This window comes from Anomaloglossus baeobatrachus, chromosome 6 (genome assembly GCF_048569485.1).
Source record: "Anomaloglossus baeobatrachus isolate aAnoBae1 chromosome 6, aAnoBae1.hap1, whole genome shotgun sequence".
Classification (NCBI taxonomy): domain Eukaryota; kingdom Metazoa; phylum Chordata; class Amphibia; order Anura; family Aromobatidae; genus Anomaloglossus; species Anomaloglossus baeobatrachus.
Window position 1 is genome coordinate 352,168,833 of NC_134358.1, and position 26,131 is coordinate 352,194,963.

The 26,131-nt window shown below is 50.1% G+C and overlaps 1 protein-coding gene across 2 annotated transcripts in view; it reads right to left on the reverse strand.

The window, feature by feature from the left end:
• SLC6A19 (solute carrier family 6 member 19) overlaps positions 1 to 26,131 on the reverse strand; it is a 913,143-nt gene that overhangs the window by 808,090 nt on the left and 78,922 nt on the right. For both annotated transcript variants that reach the window (XM_075315004.1, XM_075315002.1), the window contains exon 2: positions 20,324 to 20,464. In XM_075315004.1, the coding sequence (XP_075171119.1) occupies positions 20,324 to 20,464 (141 nt within the window). The remainder of the gene's footprint in view (positions 1 to 20,323; positions 20,465 to 26,131) is intronic.

The following is a 26,131-nucleotide window of genomic DNA, read 5'->3' on the forward strand; positions in this document are numbered from 1 at the left end:
AGAAGTCCAACAGCCACGTTCAGGATGCCACTAGGTTCACTGAGTGTTTGCTAGTATAATGGCTTAGTAACAATGAGTTTGAGTGTGCAATGCAGGCAGACGTGCTGCAAATATCTGTGCACTATTGGGACGATACAGAAGTCCAACAGCCACTTTTAGGATGCCACTAAGTTTCCTCAGTGTTTGCTAGTATAATGGCTTAGTAACAAATGAGTTTGAGTGTGTAATGCAGGCAGACGTGCTGCAAATATCTTTGCACTAGTGGGACTATACAGAAGTCCAATAGCCACGTTTAGGATGCCACTAAGTTCACTCAGTGTTTGCTAGTATAATGGCTTAGTAACTATCAGTTTGAGTGTGCAATGCAGGCAGACGTGCTGCAAATATCTGTGCACTACTGGGACTATACAGAAGTCCAACAGCCACGTTTAGAATGCCACTAGGTACACTCAGTGTTTGCTAGTATAATGGCTTAGTTATAATGAGTTGGAGTGTGCAATGCAGGCAGACGTGCTGCAAATATCTTTGCACTAGTGGGACTGTACAGAAGTCCAACAGCCACGTTTAGGATGCCACTAGGTTCACTGAGTGTTTGCTAGTATAATGGCTTAGTAACAATGAGTTTGAGTGTCCAATGCAGGCAGACGTGCTGCAAATATCTTTGCACTAGTGGGACTATACAGAAGTCCAACAGCCACGTTTAGGATGCCACTAGGTTCACTGAGTGTTTGCTAGTATAATGGCTTACTAACAATGAGTTTGAGTGTGCAATGCAGGCAGACATGCTGCAAATATCTTTGCACTAGTGGGACAATACAGAAGTCCAACAGCCACGTTTAGGATGCCACTAGGTTCACTGAGTGTTTGCTAGTATAATGGCTTAGTAACAATGAGTTTGAATGTGCAATGCAGGCAGACGTGCTGCAAATATCTTTGCACTAGTGGGACTATACAGAAGTCCAACAGCCACGTTTAGGATGCCACTAGGTTCACTGAGTGTTTGCTAGTATAATGGCTTAGTAACAATGAGTTTGAGTGTGCAATGCAGGCAGACGTGCTGCAAATATCTGTGCACTACTGGGACTATACAGAAGTCCAACAGCCACGTTCAGGATGCCACTAGGTTCACTGAGTGTTTGCTAGTATAATGGCTTAGTAACAATGAGTTTGAGTGTGCAATGCAGGCAGACGTGCTGCAAATATCTGTGCACTATTGGGACGATACAGAAGTCCAACAGCCACTTTTAGGATGCCACTAAGTTTCCTCAGTTTTTGCCAGTATATTGGCTTAGTAACAAATGAGTTTGAGTGTGCAATGCAGGCAGACGTGCTGCAAATATCTTTGCACTAGTGGGACGATACAGAAGTCCAACAGCCACGTTTAGGATGCCACTAGGTTCACTGAGTGTTTGCTAGTATAATGGCTTAGTAACAATGAGTTTGAGTGTGCAATGCAGGCAGACGTGCTGCAAATATCTTTGCACTAGTGGGACTATACAGAAGTCCAACAGCCACGTTTAGAATGCCACTAGGTTCACTAAGTGTTTGCTAGTATAATGGCTTAGTAACAATGAGTTTGAGTGGGCAATGCAGGCAGACGTGCTGCAAATATCTTTGCACTAGTGGGACGATACAGAAATCCAACAGCCACGTTTAGGATGCCACTAGGTTCACTGAGTGTTTGCTAGTATAATGGCTTAGTAACAATGAGTTTGAGTGTGCAATGCAGGCAGACGTGCTGCAAATATCTGTGCACTAGTGGGACTATACAGAAGTCCAACAGCCACGTTTAGGATGCCACTAGGTTCACTGAGTGTTTGCTAGTATAATGGCTTAGTAACAATGAGTTTGAGTGTGCAATGCAGGCAGACGTGCTGCAAATATCTGTGCACTACTGGGACTATACAGAAGTCCAACAGCCACGTTCAGGATGCCACTAGGTTCACTGAGTGTTTGCTAGTATAATGGCTTAGTAACAATGAGTTTGAGTGTGCAATGCAGGCAGACGTGCTGCAAATATCTGTGCACTATTGGGACGATACAGAAGTCCAACAGCCACTTTTAGGATGCCACTAAGTTTCCTCAGTGTTTGCTAGTATAATGGCTTAGTAACAAATGAGTTTGAGTGTGTAATGCAGGCAGACGTGCTGCAAATATCTTTGCACTAGTGGGACTATACAGCAGTCCAATAGCCACGTTTAGGATGCCACTAAGTTCACTCAGTGTTTGCTAGTATAATGGCTTAGTAACTATCAGTTTGAGTGTGCAATGCAGGCAGACGTGCTGCAAATATCTGTGCACTACTGGGACTATACAGAAGTCCAACAGCCACGTTTAGGATGCCACTAGGTACACTAAGTGTTTGCTAATATAATGGCTTAGTAACTATCAGTTTGAGTGTGCAATGCAGGCAGACGTGCTGCAAATATCTGTGCACTACTGGGACTATACAGAAGTCCAACAGCCACGTTTAGGATGCCACTAGGTACACTCAGTGTTTGCTAGTATAATGGCTTAGTTATAATGAGTTGGAGTGTGCAATGCAGGCAGACGTGCTGCAAATATCTGTGCACTAGTGGGACTATACAGAAGTCCAATAGCCACGTTTAGGATGACACTAGGTACACTCAGTGTTTGCTAGTATAATGGCTTAGTAACTATCAGTTTGAGTGTGCAATGCAGGCAGACGTGCTGCAAATATCTGTGCACTACTGGGACTATACAGAAGTCCAACAGCCACGTTTAGGATGCCACTAGGTACACTCAGTGTTTGCTAGTATAATGGCTTAGTTATAATGAGTTGGAGTGTGCAGAGGACAGGAGGGTACAGTGCCAGGGTTGTGGGGCTCTGGGTATAGGAATGGAAGCCTGCCTTTCTATTCCCTCCTAATGGGGAAATGCAGCGAGGAAATCCCTGACCTTAGCTACACAGACGTTGTCTCTGTTTTCAGGACCTGTCACCTATGGCTCTGACCCTGCCGGTACGTGCCCTTAAAAGAACTGATAGATAGTGCTCTCCCTAAGCTGTCCAGCGCTGTGTATGGAGCGCATACAGCTGTATCGGCGATAGGACTCAGGACGGAGCTGCGCCAGTGATGTCTGACACCAAGGACGCAGAAGGCAGATAATGGCGTGCTGGAGGAAAATGTCCGTTTTTATAATGCAGGGACATGTGACATGGACATCCTATCACACATGCCGTTGCTTCTCTGGCTAAAAGTCCACTGAGCTGTGTGTGTGTCTGGGATTGGCTGACATGCTGGCCCTCCCCACTACACGCGCGCGCTTAGGGAAGGAAGACAAGGAAAAAAAAAAAAATGACGATCGCCATTATACAAACAGCAGTGATCTGAAGGCGCTGTTCCCGCACACTATACACTGAAATTTCATAATAGTGTGAGTCACAGAGTGACTTACACTATTACAGTGGAAAGCCAGCTAGGAATTAGCTGTTTTTTTGCTGCTAGAACCGTTCTCGAACGTTTCTAGAACTATCGAGCTTTTGCAAAAAGCTCAAGTTTTAGTTCGATCTAGAACAGGCCCCAAAATCACTCGAGCCTAGAACTGGAGAACCTCGAACCACGAACCGCGCTCAACTCTACTTACGACGTGACCCCGCCGACACATCATAAGATATCTTGTAGCGTGTATAGCAGGCTTAAGTCAATGGCTGGAAAAGCGAGGTTTGGAGTTCTAAAACAGTGTCAGCATAAGGGTGCTTTCACACTTCCGCTACATATGCACTACAGGCCGCCCATTCGCTTCTGTAATGCTGCCGTTCCACTAACCTGCAGCGGAACGAAAAGAAGAAAATGCTCTTCTTTTTGTTCTGACACTGATAGCGGATTGCGGCATTAAGAAAGCGAACGGGCGGCTGCAGATCACGGAACCCAGGCGTTCACTTCTATGGACAATGCAAGCGGAATGCCAGCATTCCACCAGCATTGCCCCGGGGTCAGTTGGATGTCAGATCCAGAGCGGATTGACCTCTGGCGGCCCCAAACACAAGTGTGAAACCACTCTAAAATTACAGTGTGCAAGAGGCCTAAAATCAAAACAATTTTGAACTTTTAGGGTACTTTCACACTTGCGTTGTTTTCCTTCCGTCACAATCCGCCCTTTTGGAAAATAGCGGAATCCGTTAACGGATTCCGCTGTTTCCCATAGACTTGTATTGATGACGGATTGTGCCAAACGTACCTGCGTTGCTTCTGCTGGCCGACACTGTTGCTTCCGCTGAGCAGCGATGCTTAACATTACTTGCTTGCATTAAAATGACGCCGAGTGGCGGATTCCTTACATCCATCAATAGTTATAATGGATCCCTATGGTGGCGGATTCCGTTGCAAAGTGCTTTATAATGGACTCCGCCGCTGGATTCCGCTAATTTCTACTGAGCATGCCCAGAATGAAAAAAATAGAAAAAAAAAAAAAAGCCGACGCATTCCGTTAGACGGACGCTTAACGGACGCCAAACGGATGCAACGGGTCCGTTATTTCACAGGAATCAGCTAACAGATTCCTGTGAAATAACGGACCTGTGGCATCCGTTGACAACACAAAAATAACGGATGCGTCAGCAACGGACCCAGCAGATTCAAGCCAACGCAAGTGTGAAACTAGCCTTACCTGACTCAGCACTGACCTGCTTTGTTGCAAGTTTTGTTGCAGATGTAACAAGTAGCAGGTCAGATGTCCTGCAAGTTACATTAGACTAGCTTTTATTCCATCTGTACATCAGAATATAGCAGTGTCTGAAATCTCCACAAAGAGAGAGGTGTACTGCCACAAAAAAATCAGTCAGCTTCCACAGCAATTCACTTTCTATAACTATGAATTCAGTTCTGTTCAAACGTGGAAGGAGGAAGTTGGTTCATGAGAATCACATTTACATATTTTCCAAAAGAACCACTGATGATGTCCATTCCATCTGGGTATGTGAAAAACGGTGGGTACCAGGACAGGAAAGGAACACTAACTTAGTATTCCAGACACTTTTAGGATGGTAGAAAAAGTGTCAGCTCTTTATGCAAATAAAATAGCGTGGCAAAAAATGGCCAGGTGGGTACAGTGCCTGGGTTCTGTGGCTACCAGGACAGGAAAGGAAGCCTCACTTTCTATCCCTCCTAATTAAAAAATGCAGCAAGGAATTCCCTGAGCTGAGGTACACAGACGCTGTTATCTAAAGCTGTATACAGCATTTGCACGGACCTGCCTAGCAGCTATGGCTATGTACGCCTGGAAATCAGTGCTGAAAAGGGCTGAAATAGCCTGCAGTCCCTCCCTAATCCCTACAGCGCTGTGTAGCTTGCACTATGTCTATTTGTGCACACAACAGGATCAGCGGCGGCAGCAGCAGCGTGAGCGGTGACTGTCACCCACACGCAGAAGGCAGATAATGGTGGTGTGAGGGAAAATGGCCATATTTATAAGGCAAGGACATGTGACATTCACAGCCTATGACACATGCCCTTGCTTGTCTGGCAAAAATCCACTAAGCTGTGTGTGTGTCTGGGATTGGCTGACATGCTGGCCCTCCCCACTACACGTGCGCTTAGGAAAAAGAAAAAAAAAATGGCGATTAGCATTCTCTCAGCAGCACAGATCTAAACCGCGTCCCCCCGCATACTATACGCTGAAATTTGATAATTGTGTGAATCACAGTGACTCACACTATTACAGTGAAAAGCCAGCTAGTAACTAGATAGGCTTTTTGCTGATTGAACCGTTCTCGAACATAACTCGAGCTGTCGAGCTTTTAGCAAAAAGCTCGCGTTGGAGTTCGATCTCGAGCACCCCCAAAAATCACTCGAACATGAAATTGGCGAACCTCGAACATCGCTCAACTCTACTGAGGACTCAGTGTGCTGCTAGAGCAGGGTTTGGCTTCCGCCCGTACTTAACATGCATCCATGAAGAAAGAGCTCCGCGCTGCTGAAGTCCTATACAAATCCTTTATTGCATTACAAAGTTCCAAAAGTGCCAGACCATCATCACCCACCCACATATATACATATATATACACACACACTGTTCAGACGTACAGTGTGCATATATATATATATATATATATAGCTCTGGAGATTGGATCGGAATTAATTCCAATCTTTCGGTATGATCGGCCCGCTCTGATCCTATCTTTCCAGTGTCCGGCCAACACTAGTTGGAATCAGTAGGCCTCACTACATTATATTACCCTCAAAGTTTCCCTTGAAGGCAAAAATCACATAGTATTTTATATCAGCACCTTATAGTGTAGCATTTTTCACATTTGTGCAAAAGAAACTTTGCAATAATTATGCATAATGGAATTGTTTTAATACAATGTTAAATGGTTAAGTAGGTTACCAGAGTCATGCAGAAGGAACTGCTGCTGGACACCATCAATACTGATCTCCTGCAACTCCAGGGGGATAACAAGTTGATCAAGGGTTTGAGGTAACCTTGGGATATTGCCAAGTTGCCTTGCTAATCGTATTGTTCTCTTCAGTGATGCTTTCCTTGGGAGAAGTGCTACAACATTAGAATGGGCTCCTGAAATGACGTCTGTGAGAATCTGTTGTGGTGTCTCCTGTGTTGTCCTTACCCTGGTGACTGCCTCATTAACAAGTCAGATTGCTTCAGGTCTTGCAGCTTGTGCTGCGTGACTGTGAAGATTGACTACTTTCACAACTTCGCCAGATTCTTCATTGGTCCAAACACGTCCCTTGCAAGTCGACCGTTTTCCACATACCCAGATGGAATGGACATCATCAGCGGTTCTTTTGGAAAATAAGTAAATGTGATTCTCATGGACCAACTTTCTCCTTCCACGTTTGAACAGAACTGAATTCATAGTTGTAGAAAGTGAATTGCTGTGGAAGCTGACTGATTTTTTGTGGCAGTACACCTCTCTCTTTGTGGAGATTCAGACACTGCTATATTCTGATGTACAGATGGAATAAAAGCTAGTCTAATGTAACTTGCAGGACATCTGACCTGCTACTTGTTACATCTGCAACAAAACTTGCAACAAAGCAGGTCATTGCTGAGTCAGGTAAAAGTTCAAAATTGTTTTGATTTTAGGCCTCTTGCACACTGTAATTTTAGAGTGGTTTCACACTTGTGTTTGGGGCCGCCAGAGGTCAATCCGCTCTGGATCTGACATCCAGCTGACCCCGGGGCAATGTTGGTGGAATACTTGCATTCCGCTTGCATTGCCTATAGAAGTGAATGGCTCGGTTCCGCGATCTGTAGCCGCCCGTTCGCTTTCTTAATGCCGCAATCTGCTATCAGTGTCAGAACAAAAAGAAGAGCATTTTCTTCTTTTTCTTCCGCTGCAGGTTAGTGGAACGGCAGCATTACAGAAGCGAATGGGCGGCCTGTAGTGCATATGTAGCGGAAGTGTGAAAGCACCCTTATGCTGACACTGTTTTAGAACTCCAAAGCACGTGCTTTACTGGCATTTTTGAGAGCGATTTTGTGAGCGCTCTCGGTAATGACCCATAAGATACAGGCTATTGATGAGTGCTAAGTGCTCAAAAATAGCTCCTGTAATAAAATAAAAAGAGCTGGCCGAAACAACACCTCGCTTTTCCAGCCATTGACTTATATATTCAAAATTGGCAATCTTCTTAGCGATTTTCCAGTGCTTAGGACTTGGGTAAGTGCCTACTGTGAAAGAGGTCTTAGGGCTAAAACACAAGGCTAAAATTCCCTGCCTAATTTGGGGCCAAAACATCTGGGGGAAAAAAGCTGGGGGCAAAAAAATCCGTGGGCGAACTGCTGTTGGCGAAATGTGCGGGGGCGAAATGGGCAAAACATCCTGGGGGCGAAGTGCTGGGGGCGAAACATCCGGGGGCGAAACGTCCGGGGGCGAGCTGCTGGGGGCGAAACATCCGGGGGCGAACTGCTGGGGACAAAACATTCGGGGGAAAATGTCCGGGGGTGAAATGCTGGGGGTGAAACGTCCGGGGGCAAACTGCTGGGGGCGAAACATCCAGGGGCGAACTGCTGGGGGCAAAACATCCGGGGCAAAACGTCCGGGGGAGAACTGCTGGGGGCGAAACATCCGGTTGCGAACTGCTGGGGGCAAAACATCCGGGGGGAAAATTTCCGGGGCCGAACTGCTGGGGGTGAAACATCCGGGGGCGAACTGCTGGGAGAAAAACATCTGGGGGCGAAACATCCGGGGGCGAACTGCTGGGGGCGAAACATCCGGGGGAGAACTGCTGGGGGCGAAACATCCGGGGGAAAATGTCCAGGGGCGAACTGCTGGGGGTGAAACGTCCGAGGGCGAACTGCTGGGGGCGCGAAACATCTGGGGGCGAAACGTCCGGGGGCAAACTGCTGGGGGCGAAACATCCGGGGGCGAACTGCCGGGGGGCGAAACATCTGGGGGAAAATGACCGGGGGCGAACTGCTGGGGGCAAAACATCTGGGGGCGAACTGCTGGAGGCGAAACATCCGGGTGCGAACTGCTGGGGGCGAAACATCCGGAGCAAAATGTCCGAGGGCAAACTGCTGGGGGTGAAACGTCTGGGGGCGAACTGCTGGGGGTGAAACATCCGGGGGTGAACTGCTGGGGGCGAAACATCCGGGGGCGAACTGCTGGGGGCGAAACATCCGGGGGCGAACTGCTGGAGGCGAAATGTGCGGGGGCGAAATGTGCGGGGACGAAACATCCTGGGGGCGAAATGCTGGGGGCAAAATGTTCGGGGGCGAAGTGTACCTGGGGGCGAAATGCTGGGGGCGCAATGCTGGGGGCAAAATGCTGGGAGCGAACTGCTGGGGGCGAAACGTCCTAGAACTCCGTGAAACACGTGCGTGTTTGCTCCGTTTCCGCATACACCGGAGACACGGACAAATGTGCACCAATGTTAATCTATGTTTGAGGTCACACTTGCGTTTTTCATAATGTCCGTGTGTCCGTCTCCGTGATCCGTATGTGTTTCCGTTTTTCACGGCAGCATGTCCTTTTTCTGCACGGAACACGCACACACGGACACCATGAAAGTCAATGTTTATGTGTGCACAAGTACGTGACACGAATGCATCTCAGTATGCTCTGTGTACATTTTGTGCTTTTTTCTAGCGATGCCGGTAATTCTTTCTTTTCTTGTGTATGTCGGTCAATCTCCCTCAGTCTGTCGGTCGGTCTCTCTCTGTCTGTCTCACTCTTTGTCTTGTCTGTCCCTCTCTCTGTCTGTCGGTCAGTCTCCCCCCTCTCTCATACTTACCGATCACCCGCGCGGCACTGCACGGCGTTCACAGTGCTCCGGCGGCTTTTACTATTTTGAAAAAGCCGGCCGCTCTATAATCAATCTCGTATTCCCTGCTTTCCCCACCCACCCGGCGCCTATGATTGGTTGCAGTGAGACACGCCCCCACGCTGAGTGACAGCTGTCTCACTGCAACCAATCACAGCTGCCGGTGGGCGGGTCTAAAATGTGCAGTATAAAAAATAAATAATTAATTTAAAAAAACGACGTGTGACCCCCCCCCCATTTTGATACCAGCCAGGGTAAAGTCACATGGCTGAAGGCTGGTATTCTCAGGATGGGGAGCTCCATGTTATGGGGAGCCCCCCAGCCTAACAATATCCGCCAGCAGCTGCTCAGAAATGCCGCATCCATTAAATGCGACAGTTCTGGGACTCTACCCGGCTCTTCCCGAATTGCCCTGGTGCGTTGGCAATCGGGGTAATAAGGAGTTAATGGCAGCCCAGAGCTGCCAATAAGTCCTAGATTAATCATTGCAGGCGTCTCCCCGAGATACCTTCCATGATTAATCTGTATGTTACAGTAAATAAACACACTCAATAAAAAATCCTTTATTTTCAATAAAAAACAATAACAAATACCCTCGTTCACCAATTTATTAAGCCCCAAATACCCATCCATGTCCAGCGTAATCCACGGAATTCCCATGTCGCTTCCAGCTCTGCTACATGAAGGTAACAGGAGCTGCAGAAGAACACCGCCGCTCCTGACAGCTCCACGCAGCAACTGAAGTGAGTATTGTGGCGCCCTGGACAAGCCAGGACGTCACAGGTACTGCAACAACACACCCCACACCGCAGTTAGGCACATCAGCTGCACACACAAATCCTTGTTGCCTCCCTCCAGGGGCTGATGTCCACACCAGGTGGGGCGGAGCAAGGCGGTTGGCTCCTCCCACTGAGGAGTTCACAGTCTTGGAGGCGGGAAAGAAGAACAGATTAGAGTTTGGAGGAGTAAGAGTGAGGAAGTGGTAGTGGAGGAGCAGACTGACCGTGTCCGGGTACGTGGCCCGGGCACCTACAGCAAGGTTGGCAGACGGTGGTGACCGTCTGCAGGAGAGGCCAATTGACGCAAACCGTAAGGACCGGGGATGGGCGGTGGCCCGCCGGTACCGGATCGGAGAGTGAAGAGAGGCCAGCACCATCCGGCAGGGCCTACGGACCCGACCAGGCTAGGAGTCGCCGTTACACCGGTCAAATCCTTCAGCGACGGGAACCTCCGGGGGTTTCCCAGCAATAAAGACCCGACTGAAGGCGACTGTCCAAACCGTGAGGGAGATAGAGCTACCGCCAGAGCTAGAGCTCCCAAGGCCAGAGCCTGCGGGCAACAAAGGGGCTCCCTTAGCCAACACACCGCTGGGGAGCGGGTTACCGGTGGGAAGCCATCGGGGCCGAGAACATAACACCGGTGCAGGGAGAGACAGTTACCGCCAACCTACCGGGAGTGACCGCCGCAGCCGTCTGTGGGACTCGTCCATCCAGCCATTTGTTTTACCAGAGACTCCGTGTACGTTACTGGCTGAGTAAGTACCACCGTGCCGTCAGGCACTGTGCTGCCCCCACGACCCTGCACCTGGCCAAGCCCCGCAATCCGCCTGCCAGTCAACATCACCGGGCCCCGGGACCATCAAAATCCCCCTACCCACGGAGGGGAGAGAAACATCTCAGCTGCTCCCTGTCATCGCTCTCGGGATCCCCGTACAGAGCAGCGGTGGTGTCCCAACCTCACCACACACCGTGGGTGGCGTCACAAACCGACATCCCCAAACCAAACAACCCCCTTTTACTCACGGGCGAGGAGCGCCGCTCGAGTCCCCGGGATCCGGCCCACCGCTCGAGCCACTGAGCAGCAGCAGCAGCCGGACCCGAGCCGCAAGTGCGGTCGAGCAGCGCACCCCCCGCCCGCGACAACTTGGCGTCACGAACAGGATCTTACCGCTCTGCCATCTGGTAGAGGTGCGCCTTGTGTTCCGCCGGAGGGTGCGGCCGAAAATTTTCAGTAGCCGCCATTTTGGACGCGAAAAGTTCCCGCTCAAGCGTCTTCCCGAGCAGTGGAGGCGCGAAAGCCGAAGCTCCGCCCCTGAAGTGGAGGTGCCGGAAGGAGACCAAGGGGGGACGGATGGTGTCTGGCCGCATGTAGACCGCGGCTATAAAAGCAGGGACGCCAGGAGCCTGCGGCCATCTTTTGGTACCTGGAAGAGGCCGCCGCAGCGATGCACCAACCGTCTAGCAACAGCGGGACCGCGGCGTGGGTGGAGGTCCGGACCGCCCAGCTATGAAACCGTCTGTAGGTCCGCGTGCAGCTCCTCTTGGAGGAGTGGGAGGCCGACATGGTGGATGTGGTGGCGGCCATATGGAGACGCGGGGTGGAGGAAGTTCTGGAAGAGCGGGTAAGTGACCCACGCCCCTGTACCCCTAGCGGGCCGGTCATCGCGGCTGAGGGTCTCGGTCCACACCTGCTCGCCCTGCTACCTCCCCCGCTACCCGTGTTGGCTGCTGCTGCCCCGCCACTAGGCCCGCTACCACCACAATCGGTAGCGGTACCCCGCCAATCCACCCAAGCGGACTGACCTGTAGCGGAGGCCCGTGACCATTCGGAACCGCTCCCTTGGAAGATGCTGAAAGCCGAGCCCGTCAGTGAAGCTATACCGGAGGCACCGGTGACTGTGCCTGGCCCCGTACTGACCCCGGCAGCCTGTCTCGTACAGGAGGAGACGGAGGCTCAGCGGGAGAGGATCCCTGTGCCCGTTCCCCACGCCTCGGCTGAGGTCGCGCCGGGTCGCTGCTGTGAGGCAACACCCCAGGCCATGACACCGCGGGACCTTCCACCCAGATTGCCAGTGGTGGGCAGCATCAAGGAGGTCTTGCGGGGCCCGACCGGCGCGCAGGGGCCCGCAGCAGCCCCTTACTGGGACAGGGAGCCGACACCGCTGGGCTGGGAGATTGCCGAGAGGGAGAAGAGAAAGGCGGAGTTGGTGGCCCGCACTATCAAGGAGAAAGAGCGTCTCCGAAGAGCCACCTTCCGGGGCAGGTGAGGAGGTTCGATACCCGTAGGGGGTACGGCTTCATTTACGAGCCGGGCCTGGAGGCCGAGGTTTTTGTGGCCCGAAGAGATGTGAATGATTACCTACCAGAGGACCACCCGGATCGCAACTTGCTCCCCGGTGACCTCGTCAATTACACCCGGCATTGTGGGGAGAGGGGCTGGTACGCCCTGGGTGTCCAGCTGAGAGAAGGCCAGGGGCTTCAAGCACCCCCTCAGCCCCCTCCCCCGGTCGGTGGGGTGGACCTGAAGTGATGTCAGCGGTCCTCCGCCGTAAGTTGTCCTCGTTGGGACCATCAGCACTGTTGAATGTAACCGAATGATCGCTCGGGCAATTTGGTTCTGGACTGGGGCAAGGGGTGCTGCCCACTTCTTAGGGGCAGCATCAGGGTCATACCGCTAATAAAATTGATTACCGTTTGTAACGTTGAAAGTACCGTGCCTCCCGTTATGGGAAGTTATAAAGTATGCTTTTGTTTTTACATGTTTTCTCTATTTTCTACAGTTAACAAAAATAAAACCGGTGATGGACGAGCAGCCCGCGGACAGTCTGCGTTTAACCAAGGTGGAATGTGGCGCCCTGGACAAGCCAGGACGTCACAGGTACTGCAACAACACACCACACACCCCGGTTAGGCACATCAGCCGCACACACAAATCCTTGTTGCCTCCCTCCAGGGGCTGATGTCTACACCAGGTGGGGCGGGGCCAGGCAGATGGCTCCTCCCACCGAGGAGTTCACAGTGCTGGAGGCGGGAAAGGAGGTCAGATTAGAGTTTGGAGGAGTAAGAGTGAGGAAGTGGTAGTGGAGGAGCAGACTGACCGAGTTCGGGTACGTGGCCCGGGCACCTACAGCAAGATTGGCAGACGGTGGTGACCGTCTGCAGGAGAGGCCGATTGACGCAAACCGTAAGGACCGGGGACGGGCGGTGGCCTGCCGGTACCGGATCAGAGAGTGAAGAGAGGCCAGCACCATCCGGCAGGGCCTACGGACCCCGACCAGGCTAGCAGTCGCCGTTAAACCGGTCAAATCCGTCAGCGACGGGAACCTCCGGGGTTTCCCAGCAATAAAGACCCGACTGAAGGCGACCGTCCAAACCGTGAGGGAGATAGAGCTACCGCCAGAGCTAGAGCTCCCAAGGCCAGAGCCTGCGGGCAACAAAGGAGCTCCCTTAGCCAACACACCGCTGGGGAGCGGGTTACCGGTGGGAAGCCATCGGGGCCGAGAACATAACACCGGTGCAGGGAGAGACAGTTACCGCCAACCTACCGGGAGTGACCGCCGCAGCCGTCTGTGGGACTCGTCCATCCAGCCATTTGTTTTACCAGAGACTCCGTGTACGTTACTGGCTGAGTAAGTACCACCGTGCCGTCAGGCACTGTGCTGCCTCCGCGACCCTGCACCTGGCCAAGCCCCGCAATCCGCCTGCCAGTCAACATCACCGGGCCCCGGGACCATCAAAATCCCCCTACCCACGGAGGGGAGAGAAACATCTCAGCTGCTCCCTGTCATCGCCCCCGGGATCCCCGTACAGAGCAGCGGTGGTGTCCCAACCTCACCACACACTGTGGGTGGCGTCACAAACCGACATCCCCAAACCAAACAACCCCCTTTCACTCACAGGCGAGGAGCGCCGCTCGAGTCCCCGGGATCCGGCCCACCGCTCGAGCCACCGAGCAGCAGCAGCAGCAGCTGGACCCGAGCCGCAAGCGCGGTCGAGCAGCGCACCCCCCGCCCGCGACAAGTATTGCGATCTGCGATGACATTACGGGGGGTGGACTCCAGCTGGCCGCGGGTAACCTGAGTGACAGCAGCACTAATCACGCTGCTCACTTCAGTCACTCAGGGGATGATTAGCGGTCACTGGTGAGTCCTTCACGGGTGACTGCTAATCAGGACGCAAAACAGACAGAGCCGAGGGATGACAATGAAGTCGGGTGAAGTTCACCCGAGTTCATTCTCAGCGCGCGACTCTGTCTGCTGTCTGCGGGTATTCATCAACGACATTTTACATCACTCACGGAACATTTCACACAGAAAACACATTCACACGTCAGTTACAAATCTCACGCACAAACGGGCATTACACACGCACACGCGGTTACCATACGCCGTTCACACAAATGCCACACGGACCATAAAAACGAACATAAAAACGGATCACGGACCTGAAAAACGGCCCGTATTACACGTGGTGGTTTTAAACGGATGTGTGTTAGAGGCCTTAGGGACATAGTTCCATTGTCTGGGATACTAAGTGAGGGTTCCTCTGCTGACAAGAAAGATATACCACCTCTGCATTGTACATCACGCCGTGTCCAGGTGCGTCAGGGGGGTTGTTGTCTGTAAAGGCTGTGAACTTCGCCGATGCCAGGTAATGCTTAAACCTCTCCATTATCGCACAGACAAGTGCCAAGAACTCCAATTTGAAAGAACTGTAATTTTCAGAATTCCTTTCCGTCGGCCGGAGCTTCCTGCTCTCGTAAGCAATTACCTTTTCCCTGCCATCTTGTATCTGGGACAGGACAGCACCCAGGCCCACATTGCTGGCGTCGGTGTAGAGGATGAACGGGAGGCCATAGTCTGGGTAGGCCAGAATTTCTTCTCCAGTTAGGGCCGACTTCAATTGCTGAAAGGATTCTTCGTGCTTTTCACCGCAGGCGAATGGGGGCCCGGGAGTTCTGCCAGTCTTAGTCTGCCCTACAGAGGTCTTGCATGGGGGCTGCCATCTTGATGTAACCCTTGATGAAGCGACGGTAGTAACCCACCAAGCCCAGGACTGCCTCACTTCTCTAACTGTGGTAGGCTGCGGCAAGCTCTGGATGGCTGTGATCTTCTCGGGATCCGGGGCCACACCTTCGGCACTCACCACGTGCCCAAGGTACTGTATTATGGGCTTCAGCAGATGGCACTTAGAGGGTTTCAACCTCCTCCCGTATTTGGAGAGGGCTTCAAACACTTCAGCGAGGTGTTCCAGATGGGCCTCATATGTCTTAGAGAAGATGATAACATCATACAGGTACAGTAGGACTGTCTCGAAGTTGCGGTGTCCCAAGCAACACTCCATGAGCCTCTGAAAGGTTCCTGGGGAGTTACACAACCCAAAAGGCATGCTGTTGAACTCACAGAGACCCATCAGGGTAGCGAACGCAGTCTTCTTGCGGTCTTCTTCCGCAACCGACACCTGCCAATAGCCACAAGTGAGGTCAAGGGTAGAGAAATAACTAGCTGTCTTCAGCCCAGCCAACGATTCTTCAATGCGAGGAAGGGGGTATGCATCCTTATGCGTTATCTGGTTAATCTTCCGGTAATCAACACACATTCTCATGGTGCTGTCCTTCTTCTTCACCAGGACCAACAGAGCTGCCCAGGGACTACAACTATCACAGATAACCTGCCTCCTTCATGTTCCTCAACATGTCTTTGGCGCACTGGTGGAATCGGCCTATACCTCTCTTTGATAGGTGGATGTGTGCCAGTGAGAATATGATGCTGGACCCCTTTGATCCTCCCGAAATCTAACGGTTGTTTACTAAATACCTGCTCATACTCTTGCACTACCCGGTACACCCCTCCCTTGTGATGTGCAGGGGTGAATTCGGTTCCTACATGTAGCTCCTGACACCACTTTTCAAAATGTTCTGGTGGGGTGTGGTCTGGCTGTGATGCGGTGATAGTGGAGGCGGCTACGTGGATGGCGTCTGCATCTACACTGAATAATTTAGCAATGGTGGCGTAACGGGGTAGCCTAATCTCTTCCTCTCTGCAGTTCATCACTCTCACGGGCACTCTTCCTTTCTTGACATCAATCACCCCTCTGGCTACCATTACCATGGGCCAATGCTCAGAAGGCAGAGGCTCCACCACTGCCGGGTAATCTTGTCCACGAGAACCAACTGCTGCCCAACACCAAATCATCATCTCACTCCGCGGAGGCACCACTAGAGGCGCTACATCCATCAGTCGTACGCCTATAATCTCTCCACCTGACCTGTTCACCTGCTGCCACTGCAGAAGAGCCCGGATCTCACGTTGCAGAGCCCTCTGCCGACCTCCTCCTGGTGTGGCAGACAGTTGCTGCAATAGGTGCAGCACTTCTCCCATGCAATTCTCAATCACGTTGGCCCCTAGGCCATTTTTGGGTTGCGGTCACTGGGATCATTCTGTACTACAATCAGTCCTTGATGTTTCAGCTCCACTCGCCGCACCTTCAAGGTCACCTCCTCAAACCCAATTAAGAAAGTAGTCCAGGCACACAGTGCAAGAAAATAGGAACAGTCCAGGTATGGTATGCTGATCCCCCTCTGCTGCCTTTAACCTTTATTATGGTTCTTTTTCTGACTCTCCCATTTGACTCACTTTATATCTTGATGACATTGCAGGTATTCCCTTGGTGCTCTCACCTTTATCCTATTACTAATAGGTATGTTCCTATCCTCCCTTTTCCCTAGTGTTACCCACATACCCTCTTACTCATGTTTATTCTCTTCGTTTAGTACCACTGACTTCACCTTTGGTGACTCATTTAACATACTACGTATGATCAGTAACTTTATTACACTTACTCTAGTGTCTCATTGGTATGTACTTTTCACTTTATACTCTTCTATACCTTCTATACCTCTCCACCTCATTATCCTTCATTAACACTCTTTTCATTCAGCAGCATTCATTTTCTACCCTATGCCTTCCGTGTGAGCCCCTTCACACTGCATGATAGCCTTGCACTGGTATGTATCCATTATCCCTACTCCTCTTTATCACCCTTGTTATTCCTCCTCCATTAATTCATATGTCTCTACACTAGGCGCTCTCCTTGTCTACTTCATATGTAGCAACGATACTTTCTCATCAAGTATTCCCTATGCCGACTCCTTAGTAAGTTATTCATGGCCCCATCACTGTGGGCTTACTCTCCCCTTTTTTTCTACCTTGTCTTTATACCATTCAGTATATATCCTTAATGTTTTTCCCCTTCTTTCTCTTAGATTTTACTTCCATTTTTAGGCCCTGATGTACCTATAAGATTTTTCCCTATATCCAATTGCCACGGGTATGTCCCCAATGAATTATTGCCTTCCGATAACTCTAATTTTTCCTCGTTTTCCTTCTCTTCCCTTTTTCCTCTACTCTTTATCTCCCTCTTGTTCCCTTCTTCTCTATGGTTTCCTTTCCCTTTTCTTCTTTTGATATTCTTTTCATATCTCCCACTTATATCGCTAGCGGTCATATATCCTTTTGCTCCACACTCCACATCACGACACTCCTCTCCTCTCCCTTTGTCCTCATATTCCCATACAGGTTATGATTTGCTTTCTTTGTTTTCTCTTGATGCCATGTCATGATGTAATTGTAAAAAAATTTTTTGTTTGTTTTCTCTCCCTTACCATGCATGTCCTAGTACTTTTCTGTCCCTGGTGAAGGCTCTTGCATGAGCCGAAACGTCGGGCAGTATCGTTTGATTGGTGAAAAATAAAATTTGTTCAATCATACCATACCTGGGCTGATCCTATTTTCTTGCACTGTGTGCCGGGACTACTTTCTTAATTGGCTATTTTTCTCCCGAGCACCAGGACTATAGCAGCTGAGCATAACTTATCCTTTTCTCTACATCCTTAAACCCAACTTGGGTCATAGGGAGGCTGTTGGCCGCAATGATGGTCAAACTGGTATCCGGGGGGGGGGAGCTCACTGTCAGGCCAATAACGTTTGTACAGTATATAGGGTATAGTCATAGTATCATAGTATCATAGTTTTTAAGGTTGAAGGGAGACTCTAAGTCCATCTAGTTCAACCCGTAGCCTAACATGTTGATCCAGAGGAAGGCAAAAAAAACCCCAATGTGGCAAACAAGTTCCAATGGGGAAAAAATTTCCTTCCTGACTCCACATCCGGCAATCAGACTAGTTCCCTGGATCAATACCCTGTCATAAAATCTAATATACATAACTGGTAATATTAAATTTTTCAAGAAAGGCATCTTAGTCGTTACCTGCGAACCGGTGTCAAGAAGGGCGAAGGTCGGGATACCGTCCACAGCAAGGGAGATGATGGGGCGACCTCCAACGTATCGATCACGCCAATCAGCTGGGCCTTGAGGATCTATTCCTGAGGATTGACCCTTGGCCTCAAGGGTTGCTCGTTTAAAGGACACCGGTGGGAGTAGTGACCAGTCTTGTTGCACTTGTAGCAGAGGGATGGTCCATACCAGCTGTCGTTGTTCCTCCTTTGTTGCATCCAAGGGACATCTTCCGGGCTGTCGGCGAGCTGTATCTGCTCCGCTGGCTTGGCTTTCGATGGTAGCTGTAAGGCAGCGAGGATCCTGGCGACGTCATCACTCAGGCGCTGGACTTGCGACGACCGGTCCTTCGGAGTTCCGTCCACCGCTGTGGGGGCCGGCAGGGCCAACAAAGGGGCTGCTACCGAGACAGGAGCGGTGTCAGCCGGCCAGGATGGTGGGTGGGGGGCACCAGCATCGACCATCTGTAGTGCTTTAATTGCCCGGTCTTTTAGAACTGCAAAGCTCAAGTCCGAGTGTTCTAAAGACCACAGCCGTAGCTGTTTACGATCTCCAGTGGACCCTAGCCCCTGCAGGAACTGCTCTACCAGCATTTTGTTGCTCTCAGCCTCATTAATAGGGTCCACCTGCTTCAGCGTGCGTAGGGCCGTCTGCAGCCTCAAGGCGTAGTCTCGGATACTGTCCGTGGGCACTGTTGACAGTTATAGAAATGCATCCGCAACTCCGCTTCGGTTTCAAAAGCAACCTGTAGTTTGTTAAAAATGGCGGTTACCGAGACCTGGTCAGCGTCTGCCCAAGTCTCCATCTCCTGCTCAGCGGCGTCGGTCAGCTGCCCGAGTACCACAGATGCGCGCTGCTTGCCAGTCATGGCATACAAATCAAGAATAGTACATATTTTCTTCTTGAATACCTGCAGGGCATCGGGCTTCCCATCATACTGGGGTAGCCATGCAGCACCGGGCACGTAGGGCAAGGAGATCGGCATTACTTGGGTGACCACCGGAGCCACAGCTCCCCCCGCTCCTGCGACCAGAGCGGGAGCCGCTACATTTCCATCAGCTGCCACATCTGCAGGCACCGCCACTCCAGCGGCCAGCGCCACTCTGCCATTGAGGTTAGGCGCCGACATCTTCCCGCTTCTCCCCCTTGGTCTTTTGCTGGCACTCTCTCGAGCGGCTCGTTAGTTTCGTTTTATGACCTCAGGGTTCACCTTCCGGCCATGTTTCCAGGGGGCGGAGCTTCAGCTTTGCGCCCTTTCTCGAGGAAAAAGACGCTGGGCTGCAGTTTTTGCACCTAAAAATGGCGGCAAAAATGGTGACTTCTGAAAATTTCTCAACGGATCACCGCTGACTGTCAAATTCAAGGCGCACTTCTTCCAGGTAGGTGGATGGGTTTGAATCTTATTCGTGATGCAAAATTTCGGGGTGTGCCGCCCCGTGCCAGCAGCCGCCGTTGCTCGAGCCCGGACCCACTGTGTGTGTCTGTGACTCGAGGGATCCTCCGGACCCGGGGGTCACGCGGACAAGCCGAATAATAGGGGGGACGTAGATATACGGGCTAGGCCGTATTAAGTTCGTGACACCACCCACGGTGTGTGGTGAGGTGGGACACGTCCTCTGCTGGAGCTACACCTAACTCAAGCCCACACTCCTCTCAACTTGAACTACAGAGACTCTCTGCTTGTTTTCCCGCCCCGGGCTGTCTAGACCCCGGGGTGGGCGTGTCCAACTGCCTGGTCCCGCCCACTGGTGTGCCTATCTTTCCCTAAGGTGGGGGTGACTAGGGTTTCAGGTCGGCTGTGTGTTAACTAGGTGAGGGATGGTGTTATGCGGGGGCCTATCTGTAGTGAACTTTTATGATGATGCAGATTGTTAGTTGCCATCAGTGATTATGAATAATGAAGGTTATCAGATTATTTAATGTCTAAAATATTCTAGATATAATTTTGTAAACAATAATTGTTTCTTAATTATTTTTTGTTGTTATACAAATAAAACTTACCAACTCCTTTTAGTGTTGGGTGAATAGAACTCCAAACTCCAACACTTCCTTTTCTCAGACGTTGTCCAATTGCAAATTCAAGGTGTAGCAATGGTATGCCTTCAAACACCAACAATATAAGGAAGGGAATCATAAATGCCCCTACATTACAAGAAAATTATAATGAAAAGGTGTTATTTTGTTGTAACCTAACAACATATTTTAAAAACTAATGAAGTCTGGCAAGAAGGTGAATAAATGCAGTATGTGATCGTAGGCACCAGTGTTTACATTTAATACTAATGCAGATCTGCAATTTTTAGAATTTTATCATTTTGAATAAACAATTGTATGATTTTAATTTTGTTACTTCATAAAAGGAAATAGGTTTCTGGAGAGAGCTTGCTTACACATACCATATTGTAGGACTTCACACTTTACATTTTCATACAGTTATATTTTAACTGGTTCTTCCTTTTAAAAAGGAAATCTGTCAGAGTCTGTCAGCTGATACATGCTGGCTGAACTATGGGAATTGGCTGTATGATATCAGCTATGCATGCTTATACCTAAAACAATGTGGCGATTCAGAGAAAAACATACATTAAAAGCTGGCTGGGGACCAAGCTGCAGGGATGACTAGTCAATTAGGGTAGTCCTTAGCTCCTTAGCTGTTACTTCCAGCCAACTCCCCTAAAGGCCCAGTCACACTAAATAACTTACCAGCGATCCCAAAAACGATACAACCTGATAGGGATCACTGGTAAGTTGCTAGGAGGTCGCTGGTGAGATGTCACACTAAGCGACGCTCCAGCGATCCCACCAGCAAGCTGACCTGGCAGGGATCGCTGGAGCATCGCTACATGGGTTGCTGGTGAGCTGTCACACAGGCAGATCTCACCAGCAACCAGTGACCAGCCCCCAGCCAGCAGCAACGCGTGGAAGCGATGCTGCGCTTGGTAACTAAGGTAAATATCGGGTAACCAACCCGATATTTACCTTGGTTACCAGCGCACACCGCTTAGCGCTGGCTCCCTGCACACCTAGCCACAGTACACATCGGGTTAATTACCCGATGTGTACTCTGCTACGTGTGCAGGCAGCAGGGAGCCGGCTTCTGCGGACGCTGGTAACCACGGTAAACATCAGGTAACCAAGAAGCCCTTACCTTGGTTACCCGATATTTACCTTCGTTACCAGCGTCCGCCGCTCTCACGCTGCAAGTGCCGGCTCCCTGTTCCCTGCACTCCTAGCCACAGTACACATCGGGTTAATTACCTGATGTGTACTCCGGCTACGTGTGCAGAGAGCAGGGAGCTGGCACTGACAGTGTGAGAGCGGCGGACGCTGGTAACGAAGGTAAATATCGGGTAACCAAGGAAAGGGCTTCTTGGTTACCCAATGTTTACCGTGGTTACCAGCGTCCGCAGACGCCGGCTCCCTGCTGTCTGCACATTCAGTTGTTGCTCTCTCGCTGTCACACACAGCAACAACTAAAAAATGGTCCAGGACATTCAGCAACAACCAGCGACCTCACAGCAGGGGCCAGGTTGTTGCTGAATGTCACACACAGCGACATCACTAGCAACATCGCTGCTACGTCACAAAAGTCGTTCCTTAGCAGCGATGTTGCTAGCGATGTTGCTTAGTGTGACGTGGCCTTTAGGTCACAGGTCTTTGCCTGTGTGCCTGTTCAGGGAAAGACTTATCAGTTACAGGCAGTGGGAGGAGGAGGGGGGGGTTTGGATGAACCTAGACACCACCCTCTTTGACAAGTCACCCATGAGCATCAGTCCCTAGATGGCTTTTGAAGTATCTGTATCAGCATTTCACAGAAAAAACATGCATGACTGAAAACATACAGCGTTGTTACTTACTGATCGTAGAATGGGCTATAAGTATCAACTATCAGGTTCCCTTTAAGCACCACCACTCATGCTTTTAAAAAATATGACCATAACAGCAGAGTAGATAAATAACTTTCATTTTTAATTAATTCATAGATTTTTTATAATCCCCTTTGAATAGACAACTTGCAGATGGATGAAGGCAGGACAACAAGTTAATAATAACTTCCTAGTGCAAAGCTTCCAAAACAACATGCAGTTCCTATAAAAAGGTTTGGATTAATAGTGTTCAAAAGTTATCCTGTTCGTTGTGGATATATTAGCTTGTAAAGTTTAGGTTATAATTTCAGATAAGAACAAGGGGATGCTAGCGAAAATTCTTCTTTGTGTGCGTTTAGTTCTTTCCCATATGACATTGACCAATCAAAGGCAAGAGGCAAGTAAAATAAAATAAAATATGTCTTAGATTAGCTTATAGCAGGCTTTCTCCTGTATGAACCACATAGACAGACAGCCCTGCTCTCCTCTATAATCTCTGCAGCTGCTATGTAGAGTACAGCAGAGCTGAGCGTGATTACAAGCAATTTCATCTCACAATTGTGTTTGTCTATTCCTAAAAGTGTCTGAATGTATCCTTATTGGTTGACAAGTTACCTTGTTGTGCATGTCTTGCCACTATATCTGCAGGTTTTATTATCAAAGTTGAGCTATTTGAATTTTATTGGTCTATGATTGCCTACTCTGAAAGGGGAACAACTTGTGAGAGACATACTAGTGCTACATATCTGTTAGTGTGGTGCCCCTGAATACATCATTATGCCACAGGGAACTGCATTCTTACCCAGGGTGTAGGGCCTACCCCCCATGGTTCTAGGTACCCAAGAAATCGGTGTCACTCCCATCTGCACTACAAAACCCAATCACCTCACATCAGTCACTGCAAGACACCAGGGGGGCTGGACTAGCTGAAAAATGGGCCAACCACTTGGGGAGCTGAGCAGACTGATAGAGGGAGACAGAGAGTGAAGAAGTAGGCTCCAGAGAGTGGGGAGCTAGGAGAGTGAGCTGCTGGGAACTAGGAGAACTGATTGGGTCGCAAGCAGTGATCCGGATCCAGAGGAGACGGGGACCGGTGGCAGGGACGTTGGACAGGGCTGTGACGAATGTAGTCTTGGAGGACTGTTGGCACCAGAAGTGCCCAACAGAACTGACCGGTACCGAGCACGACGGGGTACAGGACCCAAGGTTAGGAGCCAATTCAATGTCCTGACAATTCACCTGAATGGGAGAGGATCTTCAATGACTTCCCTACAAGCTCAGAGATTGAGGGCATCAGCACAACGAGGGTGACGGGGTGTTTACAGACACAGTAACACACTGAAGTCCCAAGTGCCAGTCCTTAAGAGCACAGCTACACTACAGATAGTGAGCAGGGTCCCAACAGCTTCAAGCCATGGGGACCATCAACGGACAACAAATTATGCACGGAGACAGGCTCCAAATCACTAAGAGACACTGGTGGGACTGGGTACTCGGACGGGCTCCCGGCAGCGGCAGTTGTACACAGAGACTTTGGTTTACCTACAGTGTGTGTCTCATTTCTAAACCTCATCAAACACCACGACTACTCGCAGTGACAACCCTGGTCACTGCACTATGTCCTCCCAAAGCTACCAACCCCTTGAGCCCGGGGCCTTCCCTACCTGCGGATGGACTGACACCTTGCTGCTTCACACTATCTGCCCTTGTCCTCCTTCCAGCAGTGGCGGTACTCCCATTACCGCAACCTGCAGGTGGCGTCACAAACTTGTCCCCTGTAAATATCCCCCTTTTGTGAATCAAAGTGTCCACCAAGCCGGGTCCGTACCTCTTGAGCCACGACAATCCCGAATCCGAGCAGCCCGACTTACACCGGGACGGCACACCTTGAATCTTACTTGGCGTCACGATAAGGACTGGACCCATTAACCCAGGTGACATGCGCCTTACAGAACTGTTCAAAACTGTGCTGTGACTGTTTATTTGAACTGCTGACATTTTTGCCCACCATTTTGGCGCCTAAAAACAACAACTGCGCCATCATCCCTGCAAAAGGGCGCGAAGACGGAGCTCCATCCCGCGGGAGTAACAGGATGTGGGGGCGGAGATTGGCGCAGGGACACCAGGACTCTGTACAAAAGTTCCTGGCAAAAAAAGCAACAAGATATCGATGCCGAGAGACTGGTCGCCTGAGCGTTCCTTCCTGGAATGGCTACCTGGATCGAGGAGGAGACGGAGTGGCTCTTCAGGAGAATGCGGACGCAGTTCCTGTTCTTGTTGGACGACTGGAGGATCGAGATGAGAAGAGTAGCCACGGCGGTGCGGGCCCGTGAAGTGGAAGCCCTGCGAGTGGAGCGGGTAAGCACAAACCCAGTTCCGTTTAATCCGGCCTACCCGGCCGCGGAACCCGGTCTGCTCCCGGCCACTGCGACAGCCATGCCACCTCCTCCACCCTTGGCTGAAGCTATGGTCGAGCCACTGCGCCCCCGACACCGGCAGTGGATCCTCCTGCCACCGTGGCAGACGAGCAGGCCGCAACGCCTCCGGCCCTACCACCGACCAGACCAGACCAGGCCTCAACGCTTCCGGTACCATCCCAGGCCTAACCAGACCAGGCCGCAACGCCTCCGGTACCATCCCCGGCCAGACCAGACCGGGCCGCATCACCAGACCTGTACCCAAGTACAGAACACCCGGCCACTTCTACCCCGGCTGCCAAACAGCCGGCTCATCTTGTTGCTGCTGCAGGGGGGAAACCTGCCGACATGCCGATTCCACTGCAGCGCGGCCTTCAGGTACAGTGCCTTGCGAAAGTATTCGTACCCCTTGAATATTTCAACCTTTTCCCACATTTCAGGCTTCAAACATAAAGATAAAAATTTTAATGTTATGGTGAAGAATCAACAACAAGTGTGACACAATTGTGAAGTTGAACGAAATTTATTGCTTATTTTCAACTTTTTTAAAAAATAAATAACTGAAAATTGGTGCGTGCAATATTACTCGGCCCCTTTACTTTCAGTGCAGCAAAGTCACTACAGAAGTTCATTGAGGATCTCTGAATGATCCAATGTTGTCCTAAATGATTGATGATGATAAATATAATCCACCTGTGTGTAATGAAGTCTCCGTATAAATGCACCTGCTCTCTGATAGTCTCACTGTTCTGTTTAAAGCATCATGAAGACCAAGGAACACTGAAAAGACAGGTCCATGATACTGTTGTGGAGAAGTTTAAAGCCAGATTTGGTTTCAAAAAGATTTCCAAAACTTTAATCATCCGAAGGAGCACTGTGCAAGCGATCATATTGAAATGGAATGAGTATCATGCCACTGCAAATCTACCAAGACCCGGCAGTCCATCCAAACTTTCATCACAAACAAAGAGAATACTGATCAGAGATGCAGCCAAAAGGCCAATGATCACTCTGGATGAACTGCAGAGATCTACAGCTGAGGTGGGAGAGTCTATTCATAGGACAACAATCAGTCGTACACTGCACAAATCTGACCTTTATGGAAGAGTGGCAATAAGAAAGCCAATTCTCAAAGATATCCATAAAAAGTGTCATTTAAAGTTTGCCAAGAGCCACCTGGGAGACACAACAAACACACACCACGGCCCCCCGAAGAAGACAACGAAACGTGCGCGTCGGGGCATGTTTTTCTCGGGTTCCACTGACCATTATGGGTAAGTTCATGACGGGCTGCAATTAATTATGTTATGATGTTTCTTACATTTACCCGTTTGTTCTGAACTACCACTGTAGTCCATGACCTACCCCCAGATACATTATGTCCCATATTTATAACTGGAGCTCTGTGACTTATATGATAATATTCTGTATATAAACTGATTTGTGATGTACCATGTGATGCGGTCTCTTGGTGACTACTGACTCTTTATACTGGGGTTTTTCTTGGTCATGGCATCAGTTATTTT